Source organism: Semicossyphus pulcher, unplaced genomic scaffold (assembly GCF_022749685.1).
Source record: "Semicossyphus pulcher isolate SPU_LCO1_2020_fin unplaced genomic scaffold, fSemPul1.0.p SCAF_6, whole genome shotgun sequence".
Lineage (NCBI taxonomy): Eukaryota > Metazoa > Chordata > Actinopteri > Labriformes > Labridae > Semicossyphus > Semicossyphus pulcher.
This window is the reverse complement of record NW_027211737.1, coordinates 2,652,567-2,678,457: the sequence shown is the minus strand read 5'-3', so window position 1 is coordinate 2,678,457 and position 25,891 is coordinate 2,652,567. Positions and strand designations below refer to the sequence as shown.

General features: G+C 38.5%; 2 protein-coding genes across 2 annotated transcripts; both read left to right on the top strand.

Annotated features, from left to right (window-relative positions):
* The first annotated feature begins 10,132 nt into the window (after nucleotides 1-10,132).
* tbx3b (T-box transcription factor 3b) lies at nucleotides 10,133-11,442 on the top strand. Its single transcript, XM_069682361.1, has 5 exons — nucleotides 10,133-10,336; nucleotides 10,415-10,682; nucleotides 10,834-10,980; nucleotides 11,144-11,220; nucleotides 11,358-11,442. Exons 1-5 carry the CDS (start codon nucleotides 10,176-10,178, stop codon nucleotides 11,440-11,442), a joined length of 738 nt encoding a protein of 245 aa, XP_069538462.1. The 5' UTR covers nucleotides 10,133-10,175.
* Nucleotides 11,443-19,046: 7,604 nt separating this feature from the next.
* Nucleotides 19,047-24,201, top strand: tm2d2 (TM2 domain containing 2). The gene is made up of 4 exons (XM_069683603.1): nucleotides 19,047-19,402; nucleotides 19,916-20,003; nucleotides 20,080-20,195; nucleotides 21,163-24,201. The coding sequence occupies exons 1-4, from the start codon at nucleotides 19,137-19,139 to the stop codon at nucleotides 21,374-21,376; spliced, it is 684 nt and encodes a 227-aa protein (XP_069539704.1). The 5' UTR covers nucleotides 19,047-19,136; the 3' UTR covers nucleotides 21,377-24,201.
* The last annotated feature ends 1,690 nt before the right edge of the window (nucleotides 24,202-25,891 follow it).

The window sequence follows — 25,891 nt, the reverse complement described above, 5'->3', positions numbered from 1 at the left end:
GAAAGTGGTCTATAATGATTTAAGTCAGAGGGATCCAGATTGGGTTTTTTCAAGAGAGGTTTTACCATGGAGGTCTTAAAAGCTGAGGGGAAGATGCCTGAACTGAGAGTTGTTTATAATACTAATACTATAATACTAGAGGCTGTGGAAGCAGGATTCAATAACTTGTTGGGATGGAATCAATTGCACATGAGGAACACTTCATCCTGCTAACCACTACTATGGAGGACTGAAACTTATCAAAAATAAATAAATAAATAAATGAATATCTCAAATAAATAAATAAGTTAATAAAATAATAAAGACAGAAATGTAGAAATAAAAGCCTCAATTATCAAATAAATGTTCATATTCATTTAAATATAAATAAATATATTCAGAAATATAAAAATAAATTAAATGTTTTTATTTATTTGACAAATTCCTTATTTTTTTATTCATTTATTTTCTTATTTAATTATTTCCCATTTTTTTATTTTCTGTTAACATTTATATCTGTTTTTCTTTATTTACCTATTATTTCCATATTTATTTATTTCTGTATTTATTCATTTCTGTCTACATTTATTTCTGTATTTCTTCATCCGTGTGTAAATGAGTAGGCGTCTCTTGGCTATCCAGGCATTAGCAATCAAACCCACACACCACATTACTGCGTGGATGTGTCGAGGTCTGTGCCCAGAGCTGCGAATATGGTGGTGATGCCAGTAGCTGGTGAGGGCTGTGTAGAAACACGCCACAAGGAAATTTGGCAACATTATCAAGGTAATACTGACAACAACCTAGCAAGCTAACGCTATGTTAGGTAGCAAGCTGTCCTTGTAAACTTGATAATGCTTAGAACTAGGATATCAACATTTACAGTGTTGGAGCTGTAACTGTTGACTTATGTCTAACTTATGTCTAATTAATATTTCAGTTACATGGTAAGCGCTTCAACCAGTGCATGAGGATAACTTCATGTAATGTTAATGTTCACTGTCAAGTGTAGTCAGTAGTCGTCCCTAGCTCATGAATCGATCACCAAACACACCAATCATGTAAGACTACACTTCTCCCTCTAGATCTAGCTTCGTGATCAGATAGCTGCCAGATGCTCTGTTTCATAGCTCCTGCGCGACTGATCGCCTAGACGATCTACAACAACGGTATGTATGAGCCATAACCAGAAATTAGAGTGCAGTTTGGATTATTGTTTTGAACCGGATGTAACCATCATTATTATGTCTGGAGAAGCATTTTCACATCCATTACTAGTTGCATATAGCTAGGCAAGCATTGCTTCTTTAAGTAATTTCCGGAAACTGTGGGGAGCTAGACGTATACAACCGATCTGTGGACTCTCATATGATCAACCAATGGCTGTTAAGTGATACAATCAAGACACGCCTACTCATTTACATATGGATGAATAAATACAGAAATAAATGTAGACAGAAATGAATAAATACAGAAATAAAGAAATATTGAAATAAAGAAAAACAGATATAAATGTAAACAGAAAGAATAAATTGGGAAATAATTAAATATAAAAATAAATGAATACAAAAATAAGAAATTTGTCAAATAAATAAAAACATTTAATTTATTTATTTTTATATAATTTATATAATTGCTTTCATGTTTTGGGGGGCGATACACAGTTAAAGTGAGTACAGGCTGTGGAGATAATCATGGCCAGGTATTCAAATGTTTGAAAATTACCAAAAGAGCATGAGGTACAGTTTAAACTATAAGATAAAATACTTTTGATTCCACCCCCTCTCTTGATTTGTCTATTTGAAAATAAAAAGGTAAAATTAGGTGGAAAAGACTCTCACAAAGTAGCAGTTGAGGTGAGCCAGGTTTCAGTTGAAAATAAAAAGCTAAGACAGTGTTCTGAGATTAAATCATTCATATAAAATGTTTTGCTGAGAGGGATCTGATGTTTAAAAGTGCGAACTTAGTTGGCATGGATGGCCCGCACCGGACTTGGCTTTGTCAAATCTACTTGTATAAAGATCCAAGGCTGTATTTACAAAAAGAATACGCCGGTTGTGAGTTATTACAGTTTCAATGGGGAGATCAACAGGTGACGGTACTGGGGACAGAGAAAGATGGCAGGCACCAATACACGGGTCAGAAAATTTGGAAGATATCGCGGGTGTCTGAGTCTGCACAGCATGCTGCATATTAGCAGCCAGCATCCGAGAGCCCAGATTGTTTGGGTGAAGTCCGTCTCTATTAAAAAAGGATACAAGGTTCCAAAATGGATCAAAATTGTCAATAAACCCAATGTTTTGTGCATTGCAAGCGGATAGAAGCCAGTAGTGGAGGTTCACGAGCCAGCTGAAGCTACCGGACCCATGATCAACCGTTAGAATGGGACTTGAGGTATAAACTATCTTCCCGCAGTGCTTTAAAAAATTTAAAAGACAGTTAAAATCTATCTTTGTCACCTCAGAGAGATGGAGTTTCGGTGTCATTAGTTCCCACATGGATTATTACTCTGCTGATAGAGGAGGGGAATGACGGGTGCATGTTCTGGAGCTTGCTGCGGATATCGGGGACTGTGGCGCTGGGGAAGCAGTCCGTTACGGCATCAAAGAAGCGCACATTCCTAATAATGGAGAGCCCAATAATCAAAGTTGTAGTTGAGAAGAGAGGCTGTGGGGGAATAGGCTGGGAGTTTTCAGAAGGAGAAGACTGAGAAGTGATAGGCTTTGGCGGCTTGTGGAAACGAGGAGAGAACAGCCCCTTTCCTCGTAAACAGGGGTTCCATATAGAGCGGTCAAGTTCTTGCAGCATGGACCACTGGTTCAACTCCGACTTTCAGCCCTTTAGTGCATATGTATATATATACAGTATATATATATTCACATGATGACTTTTAAAACAGAATAAACATGATGATGGAAGTAGAATGAGCGGTTCATCTCTTTTCCTACTGGTTTCTTCGGGTTTGTGGTTTCTGTGTTCTTGTGCAGTACCAACTGGGGAGTGCTATGCTGATCAGTAATGGATGGAGGGAATCTCCATCTTCACGCTATTGGACAAGACATTAAATAAAGGCAGTTATGATACAATACAGTGCAGTCTGTTGGAGACTGTCTACACTTGACTCTTTTGTAGTTCTTCTTCCAGTCTGCTTCACCTCGAAACTTGTGACTGCTGTGTTTGTGTCTGAAATCAGATCAGGCCCTGTCTCTTTTAGCACCTCTGCTCTCTGGTAAACTACATTCCTCCCACCTCCGAAACCAAACTATGTTCGCTCGCACTCACCCGTTACCATTAGGCCATTCATCAATGTTCAACTGTCCAAACATGAGAGGTGTTAGGGAGACAGCGCGGCCAGAGCTGTTTGGAAGCTTTCCAGTGACCATGTGGAGGAGATTTCCCGTCAGTGGACATTTAGGCTGCAGGAAAAACTGAGGGATTAGAGACTCTTTGGTTTTTGGTCTTAAAGAGAGTGTGAATGGGTGATGCTTGATGCTATAGCAAACTCTACTTTGGATGCACTGTGTCAAAGTCATTACCAGTATCAAGGTGGAAAAGGTGCCAGTGCACCATAAAAAAGTAGCCCTGAATTTCTGATGGACTGACACATTTACTTAACTTCTTTTCACCGTCAATACACAACATCCATGCGAGTAGCTGCAGTTGTAATATTCCTATGATCCCACAACAAACATTAAGAGAGCATTATTCCCAAATCTGTGAAAAAAGAAAATAAACACAACAAAAACCCTTTTTCAAAGTGCATCATTCAGTTTAAATAAAAGAAGAGGATCCAGTCATGTTTTATAAAGTTTAACGAAGCTCTTATTATCAATTATACAATACAAATTCTAAGAATGTACCTCTTGATAGTTTTAGTTACAATGATAAAGATGACAATTTATTGATTTGGTTTTGTTTATGATGTTTTTGTTGTGGTTTTTACTGTCTGAAAAATGCTAATTCTGGGCCACATACTCTGACAGACTTATGACTCAACTAAACAAGCTTATGAAAATGACAGAGGGAGTAGTTTAAGTGAAATCTGAATGTTGGACACTTAGTACAATTTGTGAATATTTTCACACAATTTAGGGAGGGTCCCTACAGTAATGAGGCACTTTACCCTCCTCCCACCAACAGGGAACCTGTTGAACGGTTTAGGAAAGACAAGGCACAGGTTATATATTTACAGGAAACACATAATCTAGGCAGGAAAATGAAAAGTTCAAGAGGTTTGGCTCTGCTAATACATTCTATAGCTCATTCCATCATGGTTGTAGAAGAGGCATGACTATACTTATTCCTAACTGAAATTTGAATGTACTAAAGAAATCAGTGACAAGGAGGGAAGATCTATTATTGTGAAAGGAAAACTAGAGAACGAAAAAGTGACACTGATTAATGTAACAGTGAAAAGCTTTTTTGGTTTGTTTTTTTAACTTACTTGATAACATCATTTTGGAAATGGAAGATGTATAAATAATGTGTGCGGGTGACTTTAATGTTGTGATGAATAGTAATCTAGACACAACAACGATAAGAAAAATACCAACCATGTGACAAAAACGATCAAGACAACATTTAAAGAAATGTATATTTGGAGAGAACTGCATCCTTTTAAAAGGGATTATACACAATACTCAGCACCTAATAAAAGTTATGCCACAATTGATTCTTTTTTTATGAATAAAATGGACCTATACAGAGTAATGGAGTGTGAAACTGAAGGAGCGGACGTATCGGATCACTGTGCAGTTAATCTTATTGTTAAATTGGAACCGCAGGAGAAGAAAATATTATGGAGGTTAAATTACTTGGGTATTACTAAATAATAAATCAATTGTCCAGTAGATTAAAAAATAAATTACAACATATCAGAATGAAAATGACAATGGAGAGGTTCACCCCACTATTCTGTGGTATGCTCTTAAAGCAGTCATGAGAGGGAAGCTTGTTGCTAAGACAGCATCTATCAAAAAAGATAAAGAGGAAATCTATAAAAACGAAAAAACTGCTTGAAATTGAACAGCAACATAAGAAAACACAAAACTCCACATTGCTACCAAAAACTCAAGAAATTAGGGATGATATAGAGCAGTGGTTCTCAACTGGCCCAGCCTCAGGACCCACCACCGCCTCCTTAATGACGAATTGCGACCCAAATTTCTGAAATTATTTCACCATTTAAATTTATTTAATTAAAATAAGTGCATTTTGGAACTGAGACGCAATGAACATCACAAAACACCACAGTATATTCCGCCAAAATGACAAGCAGGCGCACGTAATAATAATACGTAACATAATATCTCTACAATTCATTCAATTAACAGCCTTTTTTCAACAGAAATAAACTACAAGAACATAAATGCAATGTACTGTAGGGCTCATTAAGTTTGAAGAATGCAAATGTAACTATAGCTGGTTACCCAATCAGTCGATACATGGAGTGTGAATAAACTACACGTCTACTGCCCGCACTTCAGATGTTCTTCAAAATAAAAGCGCAGCATAGACTTCTGGCCACAAGAACACATCCGCACCCACTGAAAACAGCTCCGCGACCCAGTTTTGGGTCCCGACCCACCAGTTGAGAACCAGGGGTCTGGATAAACTATTACCCACAGAGATAGAAAAGAAACAAGATTGAAACTATTTCCAAGGACTATTATGGGGATTTGAATAGCCAGCCTCCATCAGCTGACATTGATCAAATGAGAGCTTTTTAGACACACTGGAATTAGCAGCAACTGGGAAAGGCCAGAATGACCTTCTGACTTCACCCATTACAAAAACAGAAGTAGAGAAAGCAATAGGAAGTTTTTTGCGGTGGCGGTTTACCATCGGAATGGTACAAAACATTCAGTGAACCACTTACACCATTGCTTGAGTCCTCATTTAATTATACAATTGAACATGGTGAACTCCCACCATCATGGAATGAAGCTGTAATATCAGTGAGAACAGTAAGACCTGCTCGGGTTACAGACCTACTCTATATCTATATTGAACATAGATTATAAACTGTATACCTCGATTATCGCAAAAAGATGTAACACTTTATGAAGGACATTATAGATTATAGTTTATGCCAGAGAAATAAAGTACAACATAAATTTAGATAAAGATGGAATAACTACAACCATAATTGGAGTGTACAATCCAAATAAATATAGAACAAAATCTACATTATACCAACACCTAATGGAGAGAAGAGGAAACACAACATAACATTTATACATGAAGCTGAAATGGGAATAAGAGGGGCAATAAATGTAGACCATTCCCATGTTTTTTGGCTTTGTCCTGGCATTGTACAGTTCTGGGCCATTGTTCATACAGCTGTTATCACAATGCTGGGCTCTGACATACCTAGGTCATGTATGGTGCTGTACTTTGGTAATATCACTGGAGATATTGTGTTAAGAGAAGACAGATATTTGCTTGTTGGCAGCTTGTAAGAAGGCTTCACAAAGAAATGGTACAAGGCAGAATCGCCAACACGAGATGAATGGCTGGAAATTGAGAATGAAATACTGTATGTGATATGGAACTGTTGGCTCATAGGATAAGAGCCCACGAGGAACAATGTCAAGAGAAATGGACAATGTTTACATGTCAACAACAAGACTGGAGGACGAACTACTGAATATGCCAAGGGAACAGAAACGTTCTCTTTGTTTTTTTGGAAACATTCCAATTCAGATCTTTTTTAATGTTTTCTTTTGTTTTCTTTGTTTGTTGTCTTGTTTGATGACTTTTTTTGCTTTCTCTCTGTGTTGTAATGGAAAAGCAATTAAAAAAAAGAATGAAAAAAGAAAAGAAAATGTGGCCGTGCTGGGACTGATAGCTGCTCCTGCCTTATTATGGACAATATCCTCACACCCAAAAGGGTCCATCCAGTAATGTGGAGGTTTTAATGGGGAGAATGTGTTCCTGGGCAGTGACCCAGTGGAGATCTGTGGGTTTATCTTCAGCGACAGGTTTCACATGCAGCTCGTGGGCCAACCCACAAATAACAGCCAGGCGTCTTGTTTGCCATCATTCTCAGGCCTGTTTCAGATTACTGACTGGCTCTTTGAAGTTGGCTGACGGACAGGCAGGGTTTTCCCCTGCTTCTCTGCCAGAAAAAGATTGGGTCATCTACAGCTTTGCCACGCATTGCATATCTTGAATGACCTCTGAATAAGACGTGTGCTTACTTAGGCATCTGATCAGAGAACTGGCGGGAAGCAGTAACAAAAGTCCCAGTGTGAGATATTTCCTGATTTCACAGTGAAGTCCTCACTGACATCTAAGCCCCAGTGTGTTGCTTTTAGAAACACTACTGTTACTGCTTACCATTGTTTCATCAAAGGCCTTCAAGTAGTATCAAGCTATAAATAATTGAATGGTCATGGTGCAAAACTTTCAGCACAGTAGTTGCAACTCTTGTGTTTTGTGAATAAACTGAATACATGGTATTATCACTGATGATCCTGTTTAAAACGTTTTTGATTAACAAAATAGATATCCTGTTTTAAAAGCAAGAAAAATCCATCCACCATAAACATGTATATTCTGTAATCCATGTCAAAGACTGCCATTGAAATCATAACAATTGCACTAAACACGTGTCTTTCAGTCATGTGCAATAAAATGAACATACATACGTCTGGGTTCATGTTTGTGATATGGGGCCAACACTACCAGTGTTGGACACTTTGCAGTTCATGCAATTGAAAATCTTGAAACCCAAAATAAACTGTGGTAATGTAAAGTTCTGTTGAATCTATTCTCTTTGCCTTTCTTTATTATTAAAGAGCAGTGGAAAATATTCAGAGAGCAGCTTTGCATATTTTACTTCATTTCACCCTATTCAACTGTCAAACACTGCCTGCAGCAGGTCGTAGCAAAAGTTGGTGGTGAAAAAGCTGATAAATGAGTGAACAACGAGAGCACAAAGAAAGTAAAAACACACTTGATGGTAGGTTAAAGATAAATGTGTTGTGTGTCAGTTTTCAGTTTTAAACCTTCATTGTTTTATTTGCATTGCTCACGATAAATAATATGAGCACTACATGTGACATTTCAGTGTGTCAGTCAGTGTGCTTTGTGCTTTCTTAGGTCCCTAGAACATCCTGCCTTTTTAAGTTTAATAGAAACATCTTAATGTCTTCATTTCATTTTTGGGTGTGTTTTTTAATGCTTTATTTTTAAATATTTAAAATTCAAGCATTAATGTAATTTGTTAATAAAAAAAACTGTACTTAAAAAATGTTGTCTAAAGAGTCTGTAGAAAAGCATCACAATAGCTACATTTAAAGCACCTATTTGTTGCTTTTTCCTATTTCCATGTTTGACCATTAAAGGATAACTTTTTTTAACCTATACCCTATATATACCCTATTTTCCCATGTGTTTGTGTGTAAGTGACTCGTGGAGACAACAATTACTGAAATCGTTCCAGTATTCAGGGAGGGAGCACCAGCCGGCAGCTGCCAAATGAGATACAATGTAACTAAACGGGGCACCGGGCATACGCCAATATACAGCCACTAAAAGCGCTTGTTTTTGCTACTGACAGGCTCAGATCGTTTGTGTCTGACAACACTGTGGCAGCCATGATACTTTACCTTATGCTCTCTGTTGTTGTCCGTAACCAAGTCTCGCTCACGGAGAAGTCTCACGCTGAAATCTCGCGTGAGACTGTAGTTGTTGCAGGAAGAAGGAGAGAGGAGTGAGAGAAGACGAAGACGAAGAGGGAGAGAGGATCTTCAGCCATGACAATCTTTTTTTTTAGATAGCACTGAGCAACGCTTTCTGTACTCCAACACAACAAACGCCACTTCTCCGTCTTCGTCTTTGTCTTCTCTCGCTCCTCTCGCCACTAGTCACTTACACACCAACACATGGGAAAATAGGGTCTAGGTTGAAAAATCCCAAAGTTATCCTTTAACAACGATCTTTCTCTGACCCTAACTGAGAATTTTAGCAGTCTGAACCTCACCATACTTTAATGTTTTAATTACCATGACTAGAATGTTCCCCTTATCATAATCATACCATTTTACCATCAGCACATATTGTGGTATGTCAGAATGTAAAAACAGACATAAAAAAACAAACAAACAAGGGAACGTATTCAAGGATTTTTCAGAAACTTCTTACGCTTCCATACTTAATAGTTTCAGTGAATTCATATCGAGCACCACCTCCTAATGTTGTCATGCTGTAGAGCCCCTGCTGTGCTGAACATGGATAGTGGCACATATGTGTCCTGAACCTGCCGCTCTCACTCACAGAAAGTTTTCCCTGGGACGTTCCTACACTGTCAGGATCCATACGGCAATAAAAGCTTGTAACCAAACCCAGAACCTAATCCAGCAGGGCCAATCGCTGGCAGAGACTGCATCACGACAGAGCTGAATCCCTGCTGACTGTCCACATGCAGCGCTGCATGAGCGGGGAGACCACATCAGTGCGGCTAATCAAACCACAGGGCACTCTGATGTGGGAAGACAAAGTCAGTGTCTGTACCAGACTGTTGGGTTATCACTCAGATTTCATGATGGTGCAGGTCTGTTCCTTACCAAAGTGTTTATATGGGACCCTCAGATCTTACAACAAACCAAACAGAATTGATATACTGAGGAGAACAATGTAGAGATTTTGTGCCTAATAAAGTGCTGTAATGGTTAAGGTTTGGTGTGCCGTTTAATGATAAATAATGCTCAGCAGCTTCCTCCCATTTTCCGGCACGAAAAGCCTACAACAGGGTTACTCCGCCCACTGTTGATGTCATGCTGAGTCCAAATATGTCAAGGAGCAAATCATCTTGGCCACAGGCAGGGGGGCATCAAAGCTCACTGGACAGTATGCAGGACTTTTCTAAGACAAAGCATCCAGAGAAAAAGCAAAAATAGTTTCAAAGCAGCTGCATGTAATGTAAAAACAATGCAAATACAGTTTCCATATAGATATAAACGTGACGTAAAAGTGCGACCCGGTCAGAGTCGTGCGTAAAAGTTTATTTCTCTTTGGAGACCATGCGCAGCTATTCGGAGGCGTGCGTCCCAGGCGGCGGACTACAAGCGTTTTCAACAAGAGTAGGGGATTCAACCCCTCACGCGACTATCTTCGCGGGACCGTCGCTGTTCTCGACCATCGCCTCCCGACGATCATCAGATCTCAGTTTGGATGACAGTACAGACCCGATGAGTCTCACATCGCCAGCGCATCAGACCTGCAGGCCTGCCGAAACTCCGGAGGGAGAAGAAATGTCACAGGATGAGCCCAAAGTTTATTTGGAATCAAGTGACCTTTGGAGACAATTCCACAAATGCGGGACTGAAATGGTTATTACGAAATCTGGAAGGTACAGTAAATGTGAAATAATTAGGCTAAGCAGGGTATAAACTTTTTACGCTTTACGCCGTTATCTTGTTTCCTACAGACGCATGTTTCCGCCGCTCAGAGCCAGGTGCACTGCGATGGACAGGAAAGCAAGATATATTCTTCTGATGGACATTGTAGCTGCTGATGACTGCAGATATAAGTTTCATAACTCCCGCTGGATGGTGGCGGGGAAGGCGGACCCGGAGATGCCCAAACGCATGTACATCCACCCGGACAGTCCGGCCACGGGCGAGCACTGGATGTCCAAATTGGTCAACTTCCACAAATTGAAACTGACCAACAATATATCAGATAAACATGGATTTGTAAGTTCGTTCCATTTAAACGATTCTTGACTGTTTAGGGCACAAAGTGCACTGATGCTGACTCATTTGTTTATATTTATTTCTGTATCTACTTTTTTCCCCACGACATCTCTCAAAATATGAGTTTGACTTTATTATGTTTTATTTACAGACAATTCTCAACTCGATGCACAAATACCAGCCAAGATTTCATATAGTGAAGGCAAATGACCTCCAGAAACTGCCTTACAGCACCTTCAGGACATATGTTTTCTGTGAGACAGAATTCATCGCAGTAACAGCTTACCAAAATGATAAGGTAAAACGTTTTTTCTCAAAAAATGCTTCAACTTTCCAAAGAGAAAATACCTTTTATTTATAACGTGTAGTTTTTTTTTTACAATGAGGGATGTAATCGTAATTAACCACGTGACAAATAAACATGCAACTTCCATGTTGCTCTACATTGTTGCATTTTTCAGATCACGCAGCTGAAAATAGACAACAATCCTTTCGCGAAGGGATTCCGAGACACGGGCAACGGAAGGAGAGAGAAGAGGCAAGTCACTTTTTCATTGTATTGTGATACAATACATGAATATGTTTTACAGTATCCTGGAGGAGGTCTTTTTAAAAAAATGTAGTTCAACTCCTCTGGAAGAAGGAGCTTTTAATACCGCAATGTACAATGTTCAGTTCTGCCATGTATCACAATCAAATGTCCCAGGCCTCATCCTACCTCATCCTTGGTTATACTACTACCACTAGCTACTACTACTAGGCCACTATGACTACTACTAATACTACTACTACTAATAATAATAATTTGTCTATTAATAATTTAATAATAACAATAATAATAATAATAATAATAATAATAATACAGTAGCTTGAACTTAATAAAGCAGTTCCCATAATAACAACGCTGTAAAAAGGAACTTGTAGTTGTTGTCATATAGTTAACTTAGCTTTTAATTGTAAGTTAGTTGTTGTGTCAGCACAGTCTTACAATCCCATTCATGGCCAAACGAGTATGCAAACCAGAGACCTTCTTGCTGTGAGGCGACAGCACTAACCACTGCACCAAATCCACTTCATGTTATTTCAACCTAATTATGTATTCATATCTGGGTCAACTTTATTACGAGGAATATCCTTATGACTCCCATTCTACACTCAACAATGAATAATTGCCATGACTAGTTGTTTTTTACAGTGCATAAAATGTGTAGTTGCTGGTATTGTATCTTTTTTTTCTATTCATTACACAGAAATCTGTCTCCAAAGCTAAACAGTGTAGCCAAGTCAGTGCAAATACAGTTTCAACCTTAACCCTGCCAGAGAAGCTGAAAATGTCTCTTGGTTTATACATGGAGAAAATCTCGTTTTCAGAACCTGTAAAGGTCAACATCATACTGCTGTTTGCAGGATTGTCACACTCATTTTATACTCCACAGTGATTTAAACTCTACACAGACAAACAATACTGTTCAACATTCATAAACTTTAAGGAGATGGTAAATAAGCAGCATAAATGCCCTCCAATTGATCCATGTTTTGCAGAATGATTCCAAAATAATAATTATATGAAATGATTATCAGCCATTTTTCTCCTTTTTTTGTTACTTCAGGAAACTACAACATTCACCGATAAGGTCCAATGAGATGCAGATGACAGACAGGGAATCTGAACCTTTAAAAGCATCATCTGCTAAGTATTCAGACAATTCCAAATCTTCAGGTACAGAATGTATTTTTTACAGACGTACTTGATCTCATATCTTTCTGATTCTGTCAGTAATTAACTTTGTGTGAGCTACAAACAGGAGTCAAAAATAACTTTAAATTTATGTTTTTTTCCCAAGATTCTCATGAAAGTGACATTGACAAAGACAACAATGTTGAGGACAGTCCTGGACAAGAGGTCCACACAACCCACCAGGAAACAAGAACTGAGCCAAAGGTGTCATTAACGAAAAGAACAGTCACAATTCAGTTTGGTACAAAGAAGGAAATGGACCCATGTCAAAGCCATGCCACCAGTACGTTAACTGATGGAGCGGGTTGCTTGGGGCCACAAGACTCAGAGGAGACTCGATTCTGCAAACTATGCAGCAGTTTTCCACACAGCTGCGTTTATCCAGGGGAAACACACAAACATTTGCGGGATCAGAGTTCCCCCACCAGCCTTCTCCACACTGCTCAGGTAAACACGTGGAACAGCTGTGCCACCATTGACAAAGCAGTATCATGTGGACTGAGCGTGGCAGCACCTGTCAGGACTCCAGGAACTCCAGGGATTCCCATCAGCCTTCAACAGCACCCACTGGTACAGTACAGACTAAAAATAAGTTTAAACACATTCAATACTTGAGATCACATTTTTGTATTTCATTGTCTGTTAATAATACAGAAACTAAGCCATCATATATTTTATGTAACAAGTACAGAAGTACTGTTAGTCACATAGTAGTCACGCTATGGTTTGAACTTCCATCCATCAATTCTCTATACCCCTGTCCTGTTAAGGGTCGTGGCCCATGTCAGCTGGCCACGACCGGGTAGACCCTGGACAGCTCGCCAATCAATGTTTTTTTTACTTAAAAAATTTAACTTTTCTTATTATCATTATTGTTGCATAGTTATGTAACCTGCATCACAAATCTATGCGCCACTAACCCTGATAAGAAAAGGTGTAACAGTCAACTTAATTTTTTATTTCCAAGAATATTTGGCTGAGGATTTTATATAGAAGCATTTTTCTTAAAACACTTGTGTGTATGTGTGTGCATCAAAGAGACAAAGAGACAAGAGACAAGGACAAAACAGGTTTAAACAAGCTGAAAACTTAATGAGCAGAACTGGAATCATGGTGGACAGCCATCTGCCACAACTGGCTTTTTAGTTTATTTATACACTTCTTTTTTTTAATTCTATACAAAGATTTAAAAACTATATTTGATCATCACTTTATTTCATTAGTCTTCTGTGCAATATTTTTAGGAGCAACTCCAAGACACAGTATCTCTTATGCAAGCACTGGCTAATAAAATTAGAATCAGCATCCACTTTATTTCAATTAGTAAGAACAAGGAATTTGACATTGCTCTCATGTACTTTCACAGAACAATATTTAACATGAAACATTGAACAAGAGGACAACAGAGCAAAGTGTAAAGATGCTAAAATAAATATTGGATGGTCATTGTTACAGCAAACGTTTTAGACTTGGTAGACAGGTATTACTGCATGAATGAAGAAATGATGTTTTATGTAAAAAAAAAAAAAAAAAATCTGGTGGTGAATTATCATTATTATTTTTTAAGATTATGTTGGTATGGCCACTACATCAAGGACTGAGCTTCTGTATAGGGGCGCGCTCCTTAACAACAGAACTAAACCCGTGTCCCCTAATGCATGAATTGTAGTAATATATCACTGCAATGATCCCATCCCACCAAAGCAAAAAAGCTTATGTATCTCCACATTTATAGAGAAACTGGGCTAGACTAGAGAAACATTTACGCACAAGGCACACACAAGGATTATTTCAATCTCATGACATGCTGCATGTAAGACTAAGTATGCATGAGAGAGAGCTTGGTGTGGAAGCACAAGGGCTAGTAGACATGAAGGACACAGCAGTGAGCCTTATTTTCTGGCTTCCTGGAACTGCTACATAATGCTGAAAGAGATGGAGAATGGAGATGGGGAAAACAAAAGCTTACCATCTTCAGGCTTTCTATATTTGAACCTATATAAGCAAATATTTAACTGATATTTAACTGAGGAGGAGTGCTGCTGTGCATCTGTGTGTGAAACAAACCTTTGACGGGCAACTTGCTATCTGAAAATGTGCCCCCTAAGTACCAGGAAAATCAATTGACATTTACCAGTTTTTGGCTGTCAACAGTGCAATCGCTAAAATGCACATGGGTGCAGATACAACTGTCTGACGGAAACAGACAATGACAAAGATAGGGCCCCAACGATCCAAAAACACGTCTTTCCATACCCAGGAGGCCTAGTGACCTGGTATTGGAAATTAGGAACAGGTTGATCTTTTCAGCCCTAACAGTGGAACACTGGCCAAGTGACCTTTGTAGCCACTGAGGGATTACAAAGCGATGTATCGTGATTGTAGTCAAGAACTGGTTGCTAATCAAATATGGATGAAATCAATATTCATCTATTTAACAAAAGAATATTTGAAATGAGCCTAAAGAAGAATACTTATTTTAACATACTAAAGGAAATTTTAACTGGTTACGAAACAGTTTCAATTTTATACAGGTGCATCCATATTAACTACAAATACAAACCAGTACAGATCAGTGTCATAGACTTTAAATAACAGCTGAGCTGTCCCTTGTTGTTAACAACTGATAATCTGTTAAATGTGTTAATTCTCCCTTTTTACAGGATCTGGTGAGTCTTTCACAATTCAGAGGCTTTCTGTTTTATCCTTACTCGAACTACACTGCAGCATCGCTCCCGTATCTCGTCCCACCAGTGCGGTCCGGAGTGGATTTCAGTGCCTTTCCAGGTATCAACAGCAGGGACTGCTTTACCTCTCCTATGTTTTCTTTTGTTCCTCCTGTGGGTGGTGGTGGATTGAAATATTTCACCCCTGATTTGCTAATGCAACCCAAAACAGACCAGAAGAACTCAGTGGATGAAGCTTGTCCTGACTGCAGTAAGGAGGAGTCACAGTCAGAGTGAATACTGACTTGTAAGCTGTTACTGCCCCTGCATGTGGTCTGCCTACTCCCTTCTACACTGCTGAGGCTGTTCTTCTGCGGGGATGACTCGATTTAGTTATTTCAAAATGAAACTTATGTGTTGGTAAATGACTGAAAACTGAATCACACTGGTACAAAGAGCGTTTTATATTAATCAATAAAATAAGTTGGGGTGCTGATTGATGAGTCATGCGGATGCTAAGGTATGGCCCTTTACGATTTAGAAAATGTTGTGGAACCCAGAAACTGAGACACTATATGGTTGGATTTCTGAATGAAGTTTGTCATATAAAATATGGCCTTAGTACATTTAACAAAAAAGGAGCAATATAAAGCCAAAAAGATTGATTAATATCTTTTTAGATTTTCTCCAGTGAAGTTCTCTGAAAAGTTATGAGCCAACCACTGAGCCATTTAAAGAAAGACAAACTTCAAATGAATAGCTTACAACACATGGCTTCTCTTTTCATTTAAACAATCAATGTACTTCTCCATGAGACAGTGCAGTTTTTGTCTGAAAGACTGAGAGACTGATTCCATAAATCCTGAAAAATGTCCCCCTGTGTGAGTGGGTTTAAAGCCTCTTAAAATGTTTCAAGTACTCATTAACTCTGCAATGAAAATAGTCAGCCAGTGACTATATAATATTTTTGCTTATGTTGAAGTTTTCTTTGAGTATATTGAAATGCTTCATCTATTAACTATAGATTATAAACTAAAGGGTCATGCAAGTCAAATATCCATAATAATTAATAGAAGCATTGAAATTCTTAAAAATGTTATCGACACAAGCAAATTTTATTAAAACATCATAATTGCAACGCTCCCGGAGTTTATCTTTGAAATTCATCTCTTTCCCTGTGTCATTCAGTCACTAACATATACAGTCCATGACCACCGACGCTGAAAACAGACATGCTCTTGCCATCATTTTATGTTATTATCCTGTGATCACAAACAAATATTAAAAGGCATTTAAAGCAACTGCTTTTGGTTTTCTTAATGTAACAGGTTAATTAACTAGTAATGTGTAATATGATAGTAAAACAAATGACATAAGCCTTGTAAGCAGCTGCAGTTTGTTGGTGCATTTTGAACAAAGACTATGATATCTGTCACATGTTGATGAAGGTCATGATACTGAGGACATGAGTCAAATATCCTCTTCAGATATCATAAAGAAAAAATGTTTTCACTTTTTATTTGCTGTTATATTTTCTGCAAGCCTTAAGGAAATTGCGTAGTTCTCTGAAGGAAACTCTGTAATCCTCTGGAAAAGTGTTGGGCAAAGAAGTTCCTCTTTTATATAACTGAATCTTTAAAATGTGTTCATTAAAGATATTCATTCAAGGTTTGTTCACAGAATCATTCAGTCTCAGACTTTACTTGCTTCACCCAAGTTAATCATTTTCAACTTGCCCAAAAGAATTTCATGACCCTGTGTTGCAAAAGCCTATCAGCGCTTACATTTCGGAATGTGCTGAGATTGAATCAAAAGTTATGAATCCAACCTCCATTAAACAAGCATGTCAAAAGTAGGTTGCTTTTTCACTTGCAGACAGACCGAACAAATCATGACTTGCATCATAATGAAGTTACTTTGGCATACTTTTGAGCCATTTATTACTACTCAATGACAGGAAAATGTGTTTCTTTTAGATTCATACCACTGAAGCCACTTTGTAACTTGCTAGATAAAGTAAAACTGCCACTCACCCCAGAGAGGTGTACATATTTGTATATATGGGGCGGCTGTGGCTCAGTGGTGGCATAGCCAACGGGTATGAATGTGATATCTGATTGACAGTTGGGCACTTTACGTAGCAGCTTCTGCCATCAGTGTATGAATGGGTGAATGTGATATGTAGTGTAAAAGCAGCTTTGAGTGGTCGCAAAGACTAGAAAAGTATAAGTACAGTCCATTATCCATATATTTAAGGGGTTATAGCTAGAAGATTCAAAAAGTGAAAATTCAACTTGTTATGCTCAAGACCACGAGTCATATAGCACGATGGCATCAGAGGACACATGTTGTTGAGATAGCACAGCAAGCTGTTTGTAGTCATCAACAGTTGCTTTTTTGGAATAGGTGTTTTTTTTGTAAAGGCAAAATAAAAAGAAGACATGCTTTCTCAGAGTATATTGATTGATATGAGAATACTCTGTATAAGTACTGAAAAAACAACTACAAAGTAATGAAAAGAACTATGAACTGCTCTACCATAAAAAACAGAATATTCACTTTGACTAGGCAAGAGGTGAAATCCTGATATGGATCCACTTCACACACATTTTCAACGATGCATTTTTTAAAGTGAAAATTAAAAACTGTTAAAAACACAGAATAGAGTGATTTTTGTCTTTTTACATTGCAACGCTCTTTGGTGGACAGGCAGTTAGAGGGGCTGCAAGCCATGTTCTTCCTAATGACATTAGTGCTTTTCTTAGGTTAGAATTTCTTCAGTGCTCTTCACTCTTAATCAGGATTGGTCTATTACTACACAAGCTGATGACATGTGGTGTGAAACTGTGATGACAGCATAACAGTAAAATAAGAAAAAACATGTTACATTTCAACAAAAATACCGACCAGCTTCCTTCAATAAATGTTTTTGGTACATGAAAATACAAAGAACCAAATTGTGCTAAATTAACTTTTATTCAATATTTATTCAATTGAACTTTAATACACCAACCATTAATTCAAGTGCATTAGATTCAAGCCTGGAGATTCAGGATAGGACATATAGGAGAAGGATAGAAAGAATGGCATGCATGGATTAGTTTAGACAGTAAATGATAACAGTAATAATGATAACAGATTTTTTTATGTGCCAATGGTTGGATTTTTTCAAACTCTCCAAATTGTCTTGTCTGCTTATTTGTTCTCTTTTTTTGTCTTTACACATTATAATATCTATGCATATTTTTTATATTAAAATGGATTGCTCTTATATAGTATGCATTATTTTTAATTGAAAATAATAATTCCCTTTGTTTGGGAATAGTTGATAAATTAAGTTAGTTGATAATACATAATATAAATAATTATACTGGCATACTGGCACATAGCCTACATAAAAATGCAATAGGCCTATTTTATCATGTCCAGAATGAATCTATCTATCTTTCCTTCCTTACTAAAGTCTGACTGAAATACACAAATATTTCAAGAACAGGTTAAAGATGGCTAGCAAATATTAACCAGCTCTTAGCAGGTTTTAATTGCATATGGTTATTAAGTCTTTTTTTTTTTTGGTTGCAAGTTTACAAAACGTAGTTCCCAGTAGGAGCTAACTGTCCTTGTAGGATGTCTTTGTAGGTTGTAATTTCAAAAGCATTATAAGAGTAAAGATGTTTAACTGTAACTATCTGATGACCATCTTCCGTTAGGCAATAATTAATTAATTGAGCTAATCCTATTTTTTCTCGTTCAGTTTCTTGTATCGTCTTATGTTATGTTTTCACAAACAAAGTTTAATTCTGTTTTTTATTTTGTGATTTTCAAGGTTCCACCGAATTTCGAGGAGCGAAATGTCACGATCAAAAAAGACAAATACAAAGTATCATTTGGCTTGCCGTACTTGTAGTTTTGCCACTCAAAGCGCTTTTTGACGACGTCATACACATGTGACCCGAACGAATCTTGTAACGTTAAATAGCTAGCTGAATGTAGCGTTAACCATGAATGGTTATTTTATTAAGGAATTAACGTAATGTTTTGGGCGAGACCATGATTTCAGTGAGCTATATTCTGTTGTGTGGACAGTTCCTGCTGCTACTGACGGTGATTCTGTTACAATGTCTGGAAGGAATTCACTCCCAAAACTCAACAACAACGGAAACGCCGTCTGCTTCTCCTGGTCAGGGAGCTACAGCTCTCCCGTTTAGCGAGCAGCCGCCAGAAATAGTGAAATATGAAATACCCGTGGAAAGTACCAATTATACAGAGGCCTATGAGTACAGACCGCCGTCACCAGTCGTCCTCTGCAACTATCTGTAAGTATCATACAGTAGTCTTGATATAATGCAGTCGTTAGCGTGCTAGCTAATGCTAACTACGCACAGCCTCTGTCGTGAGCAAACTGCTCTGTGCTCTCTGAAATCTTTTTAATCATACCTAATTGTCCATCAACGAATCAGAAACAAAAACAGTGCCGTTTCCAAAGGTCTAATTTACACTTACCGTTACGTAATACGAGTCTGTAACTTCAACCGCTGTTATACAGATAAAGCTGTTGTGACCTAGCCTTAACATAAAGTTCCGCATTGGTAATATGTATGCCGAAATTATTGTAATGTCAAAATGGTCAAAACTGGCCCAAAGTCATGCTCTGGTTATTTTCATGAACATATGTATATTAGATAATTACCTTTCAGATATCAAAAGAAGGGTAGTTTCTCTTCTCTACTCAACAGAATTAATTAGATCTGAAGTTGCCTATTGTAGGTTATTATTCATTTTCATTCCTCACTCTGCCTTTTGTTTTATACCTTCTATGTATGATGAAGACCAGAGGAGTTCATCTACTGTCAAGACCCTGTGGATCATGCAGGAAACAACAGTGCCTATTTGGAGATGGGCCATGGTTGTGTTGGGGTGAGTTTAGTTTTTTAGGAGTATCTAATGTTTTGTGTCACTCTGTAATGAACTGATTTACTGTTTTTATGTTTAGTGGGGTGGCCAGACTCAAAAAGAGGTGAACCACACACCAGTTGTCTGCACTGCTCTTGATGATATAGAGTGTGCTGGACCCCGAGAATTCCTCAGAGGAAACGTACCCTGTATCAAGTAAGAGACCCTGCTGGAAACACAATTGTATATACATGTGCCAATAATCTGCTCATCTGTAATTATACATGTGTGTGGGGATGATGCAACATCTACTGAAGCAGTTTCACTTTAAACATCGGTGTCACTTCAGTGGACACAAGACGCAAGGAGGGGCTTAGAGTTAAGCTGCTGCTTGCTTTTTTTGTTACGTCTCTACAAAAAAAATAGCAAACTGTTTCGGTGGGATTTGATCATTCAACATGGCACATCAAATCCATGTTTTTGCTTTTTTGTAGCACCACCTAATAGTTGCTGAAATACAATAAAACAATAATAATACAGTATTTGTCTGTTCATGTGTACAGACCTCCAGATCCTGTTGAATGATCTATAGTAACATGACCAAACCACTAGAGGGCAATGCTCACAAATGAATGAACCTCCACTTTCCTGGGTTTTTTTGTTTTTTATTTGGTAGTTTTTCAGTCCACAGTGTTCTCCCACCATGTTCTCTGCATTCATCAGCACAGCATTTAATCACTGTAGTAAATGCATAGAGAGACATGTGCAGCGGTTAGACACAAACAGTAGCGCATGCACAAAGACACTACTGCAAGGCCTATAATGTTTAGTCTCTAAAAAGGTGTTGCTTTTATTGTCCCTCCTTCTAAAATTAGAGTGGCAGGTGCTCTGCACCAGATTTTTTATGAACTTCTGTGCTTTGGTTTATCTTTATGATATCAAAATACCTAATATTATTTTGCTTAATAACTGGCAAGATGTATTTTCTTACATATCAAACCTTAAACTGAATATCAGCAGGTTCAGAAATCAGACATGGCTGTAATATGAGATATAAGATCATGTTGACATTAAATGTAATATTAAATGTCATGGTTTATCTTATTTGCACAATTGTTCATATTTAATTAAAGGTTACATAAAAATTGCCTAAACGTCCTCTTTTGCTGTTGGTTTTGCACAGATACACCGGGCATTATTTCATCACCACGCTGCTGTACTCCTTCTTCCTTGGTTGTTTTGGGGTTGATCGTTTCTGCCTGGGCCACACCGGCACTGCTGTTGGGAAGCTATTAACCCTTGGAGGCCTGGGAATCTGGTGGTTTGTGGACTTGATCCTGCTCATCACTGGTGGTCTGATGCCTAGCGATTACAGCAACTGGTGCACCTACTACTGAGACCAACTGCTGAATGGGACTGAGGACTCCAGCCACTTATTCAGACTGATACCATCGGTTAGATATTGAGAACTGGAGGGATCTGGCCTCAGCCTGCTATGATTATGAATCTGTGTGCTGGCCTGCTTTGAGGTTTTTTTTAGCTCTGCTGTGCAAAGTGGAGTCCAGGGACCTCATGAGGACTCCTACAGGGTTTCACTCTAATTTAATTCATTTGAAATATCCCAATTTGAGAATCCATCCCAATGACTATTGTACTGTGCTCCCCAGAAATACCATAATGGCATTATTTAGCACTAAGTTGTCATCTCCAGTCACTTTTAAATCTATAGTTCAGTTTATATAATTTGTGCCAAGAAAAAAAACTTTTTAGGTCAGGCTAGGTCTGCAGGAGTTTGGGACCAAAGCCTGATTCACACCTCCTGATGGCTGATATTATCTGTTAATTTGGGGGCTTTACAGATCCAGTCTCAAATCCCAAATCCATTTTATATTTAGGATTGAAAGTCTGGACTATTACTTTACTTTCCAAGACATACAACAATAGCCAATAAGAGACTAGTCCACAAGGAGACAGCGCAGCTGATGGTGTTTCTAAGCAACGGTAAACATTCTAGCCCTGAGGCTAATGTTAGCAAGTACACCGCCGTTAGCTTGAAGGTCAAAGTTAAAATCTCACCTTTGGTTCTTGATGAAAATAGAGAACCCGTGTTAACCACATGAGCCGGAACCTTTTATCATCCACACTTGTGAAGCCTTCTGCTTTTGTTTTGTTCTTTGTCACTGCAAAGCATTACTACAGCAACCATTAGCGCCACAGTCTCTGCTTTGTTTACATCTGCTTCCCTGTGAGAACATGTGAGACCGTGTCAGGAGAGTACGTGCATGTGAGCGAAGCAACCTGATTTTAAATCAGTTGGGATTATGGACTTCTTCTAGTCTGATCCCAGCCATAATTGTGCTTCATGGTGATACTGACTTGACTTGACCTGAGTGACAGATGGAGGACACAAGCCTAACATCACTGCACTCGCGTGGTGGCACATATTTGTAACCATGGTTACCAAAAAAATTACGTAGATATTTACATAAGATTGCTGTGTGTACAGCTGTTGATTCATAGATAGATTTCCCAGCTGTGCAGTCCTTGACTTGCTGCAAAAATAACAAACACTCATTATATCATATCATTGGAATGGATCGGACGGTCAGTCATTTGGCTTTTACACCACAAACAAAACACATCAAAGTTTGCTTTAAAGCAGGCTATGACTTGTTATACATTGACAGCTAATTCTGGTGTGGACCACCATCTGCTCGGCTGTGATGCTCTGTTACATGTGCGGCTGACGGTGCTGAGAGTGTTGTAAAAAGTAAAGTTGGTGTGTCTCTGCTGGACCAACATCACATCAACCATTCTAAATAAAGCTAAGCATTGTGCAATATATGAGCTGTAAAAAAAAAAGTTTCCATGTCGGTGGATATTAGTATACTTAGAAGCCTATTAAGATACATCTGTGATGTGTATAATATCAACCAAATGGGTTTTCCACATTTTCTGGAGCTACAGTCCCCATACGTATTTTACATATTGTTCACATGCATGTTGTGGAGTGATATGGTCTAGTTGACAGTCACTGCTCACATACATAATGTTGCATACCGTCCAAGAGTCTTCACTTCCACTTAAACTCTGGGAAATGATCTTAGAAATATTCTGCAATTTCCTGAAGGCAACATCCTACACAAACTTAGCTTATATATAAAAGCTTATAATGGCTTTCCCCATTCAGATTAGCAAACCCAGCTTTGACCCTTCGCTGTCCTCTTCTACTGTAGGCGTTCTGACTCCTTGATTTGTTACAACTGTACTTGGAGTGGTTGACAACACAGCCTCAAGCAAGCAGCAACATACAACTAAAGATGGACAGCGTTGACACAAGTCACCAGGTGGAGATTTATTGGTTTTTAGGTTTGACTTGAATGTTATGTAAAAAAAACGCCATCCATGCTGTGTGTGCATTTCCTCCTTTGCGTTCAGTCCGACCCTGTTTAAATGTCTCTAACTAAAACAAATCTTAGTCTTCACTGACTTTCTCCAGCTTGGCACAGGTCTCATTAAATATTGAAATCTTCATCCTCCACTTTGTTAAATTTCTCGTCTTTACCTCAACTGAGGGTTTATGTGCTCTGTCACAGGTAGAGCAGGTTTAATTACCTGGGGATCCATAAAGCCTGTTGAAATCATAAAAAAGAAGACACGATCACTTTTAGCAGGCAATATATTTCAGCTGGCTGAACATCTTTTGGAGTAGGAAGTATTTAAACACTGCATTACATACTGCGGGTTTCCATTTGATTCACAGTATGGAAATCTGAAAAATATGTTCAGAGTGTTTCAAACAGAAGGTCTTTCTTTTTATCTGAATGAGATCATTTGCTCCGTTTTGTACTCGAGTCTAAATCCAGCTTTGCAGACTTTTCTTGACTTAGTATAAAAACACACTGAAAGTCTTTTGGCCTTGTAAGATATGGTATATAATATAGAATTCCCAAAAAGAAACGTTGCTTGGGAAGTGTCACATTTTATAAAATGTATTTATTTGCAGTTTGTGTGATGATTCAGAAAAAAAACATGTTTCTGGTTCCTGTCTTGAATCTTGTTTTGATCTAACCTTTCCTTATCAAGCTTATTTCTGCGGAACTAAAATATACAGTGCATACGGAAAGTATTCACAGCGCTTCACTTTTTCCACATTTTTTTATGTTACAGCCTTATTCCAAAATGGATTAAATTAATTTTTTTCCTCAAAATTCTACACATAAAACCCCATAATGACAACTTAAAAAAAGTTTGTTTGAAATTTTTGTTAATTTATTAAAAATAAAAAAACAAGGAAATCACTTGTACATAAGTATTCACAGCCTTTGCTCAATACTTGGTTGTGGCACCTTTGGCAGCAATTACAGCCTCAAGTCTTTTGGAATATGAAGCCACAAGCTTGGCACACCTATCTTTGGCCAGTTTCGCCCATTCCTCTTTACAAAACTTCTCAAGCTCCATCAGGTTGGATGGGGAGCGTCGGTGCACAGCCATTTTCAGATCCCTCCAGAGATGTTCAATTGGATTCAAGTCTGGGCTCTGGCTGGGCCACTCCAGGACATTCACAGAGTTGTCCTGAAGCCACTTCTTCGATATCTTAGCTGTGTGCTTAGGGTCGTTGTCCTGTTGAAAGATGAACCGTCGTCCCAGTCTGAGGTCAAGAGCGCTCTGGAACAGGTTTTCCTCCAGGATGTCTCTGTACATTGCTGCATTCATCTTTCCCTCAATCCTGACTAGTCTTCCAGTTCCTGCCGCTGAAAAACATCCCCACAGCATGATGCTGCCACCACCATGTTTCACTGTAGGGATGGTATTGGCCAGGTGATGAGCGGTGCCTGGTTTCCTCCAAACATAACGCTTGGCATTCACGCCAAAGAGTTCAATCTTTGTCTCATCAGACCAGAGAATTTTGTTTCTCATGGTCTGAGAGTCTTTTGGCAAACTCCAGGCGGGCTGCCATGTGCCTTTTACTAAGGAGTGGCTTCCGTCTGGCCACTCTACCATACAGGCCTGATTGGTGGAGTGCTGCAGCGATGGTCGTCCTTCTGGAAGGTTCTCCTCTCTCCACAGAGGAACGCTGGAGCTCTGTCAGAGTGACCATCGGGTTATTGGTCACCTCCCTAACTAAAGCCCTTCTCCCCCGATCACTCCGTTTTGATCGACGGCCAGCTCCAGGAAGAGTTCTGGTGGTTCCAAACTTCTTCCATTTTCGGATGATGGAGGCCACTGTGCTCATAGGGACCTTTAAAGCAGCAGAAATTTTTCTGTACCCTTCCCCAGATCTATGCCTCAAGACAATCCTGTCTCGAAGGTCTACAGACAATTCCTTTGACTTCATGCTTGTTTTGTGGTCTGACATGCACTGTTAACTGTGGGACCTTATATAGACAGGTGTGTGCCTTTCCTAATCATGTCCAATCAACTGAATTTACCACAGGTGGACTCCAGTTAAGCTGTAGAAACATCTCAAGGACAATCAGTGGAAACAGAATGCACCTGAGCTCAATTTTGAGCTTGATCGCAAAGGCTGTGAATACTTATGTACAAGTGATTTCTTCGTTTTTTATTTTTAATAAATTTGCAAAAATTTCAAACAAACTTTTTTTAAGTTGTCATTATGGGGTTTTATGTGTAGAAATTTGAGGAACAAAATTAATTTAATCCATTTTGGAATAAGGCTGTAACATAAAAAAATGTGGAAAAAGTGAAGCGCTGTGAATACTTTCCGTATGCACTGTAGCAGACTGATTGTTCTATAGTGGAAGTTTCCTGTTGTCTTCAACTTTTATTTAGAGATACATGGGAAAACCCAATTTCTCCTTTTGGGAATATGAGAAGGAAAGTGTCTCATGCTGTTTTATCACTGTGCACAGTTGTTATGACTTGATAAAAAGTATCTGATACAGAGTGTC

Coding starts and splice junctions, on each gene's coding strand:
- tbx3b (XM_069682361.1), top strand. CDS start 10,176: ATGAGTCTCACATCGCCAGCGCATCAGACCTGCAGGCCTGCCGAAACT. Junction 10,337..10,414: donor GTTATTACGAAATCTGGAAG/GTACAGTAAATG, acceptor TGTTTCCTACAG/ACGCATGTTTCCGCCGCTCA. Junction 10,981..11,143: donor CAGCTTACCAAAATGATAAG/GTAAAACGTTTT, acceptor TGCATTTTTCAG/ATCACGCAGCTGAAAATAGA.
- tm2d2 (XM_069683603.1), top strand. CDS start 19,137: ATGATTTCAGTGAGCTATATTCTGTTGTGTGGACAGTTCCTGCTGCTA. Junction 19,403..19,915: donor GTCGTCCTCTGCAACTATCT/GTAAGTATCATA, acceptor TGTATGATGAAG/ACCAGAGGAGTTCATCTACT. Junction 20,196..21,162: donor GGAAACGTACCCTGTATCAA/GTAAGAGACCCT, acceptor GGTTTTGCACAG/ATACACCGGGCATTATTTCA.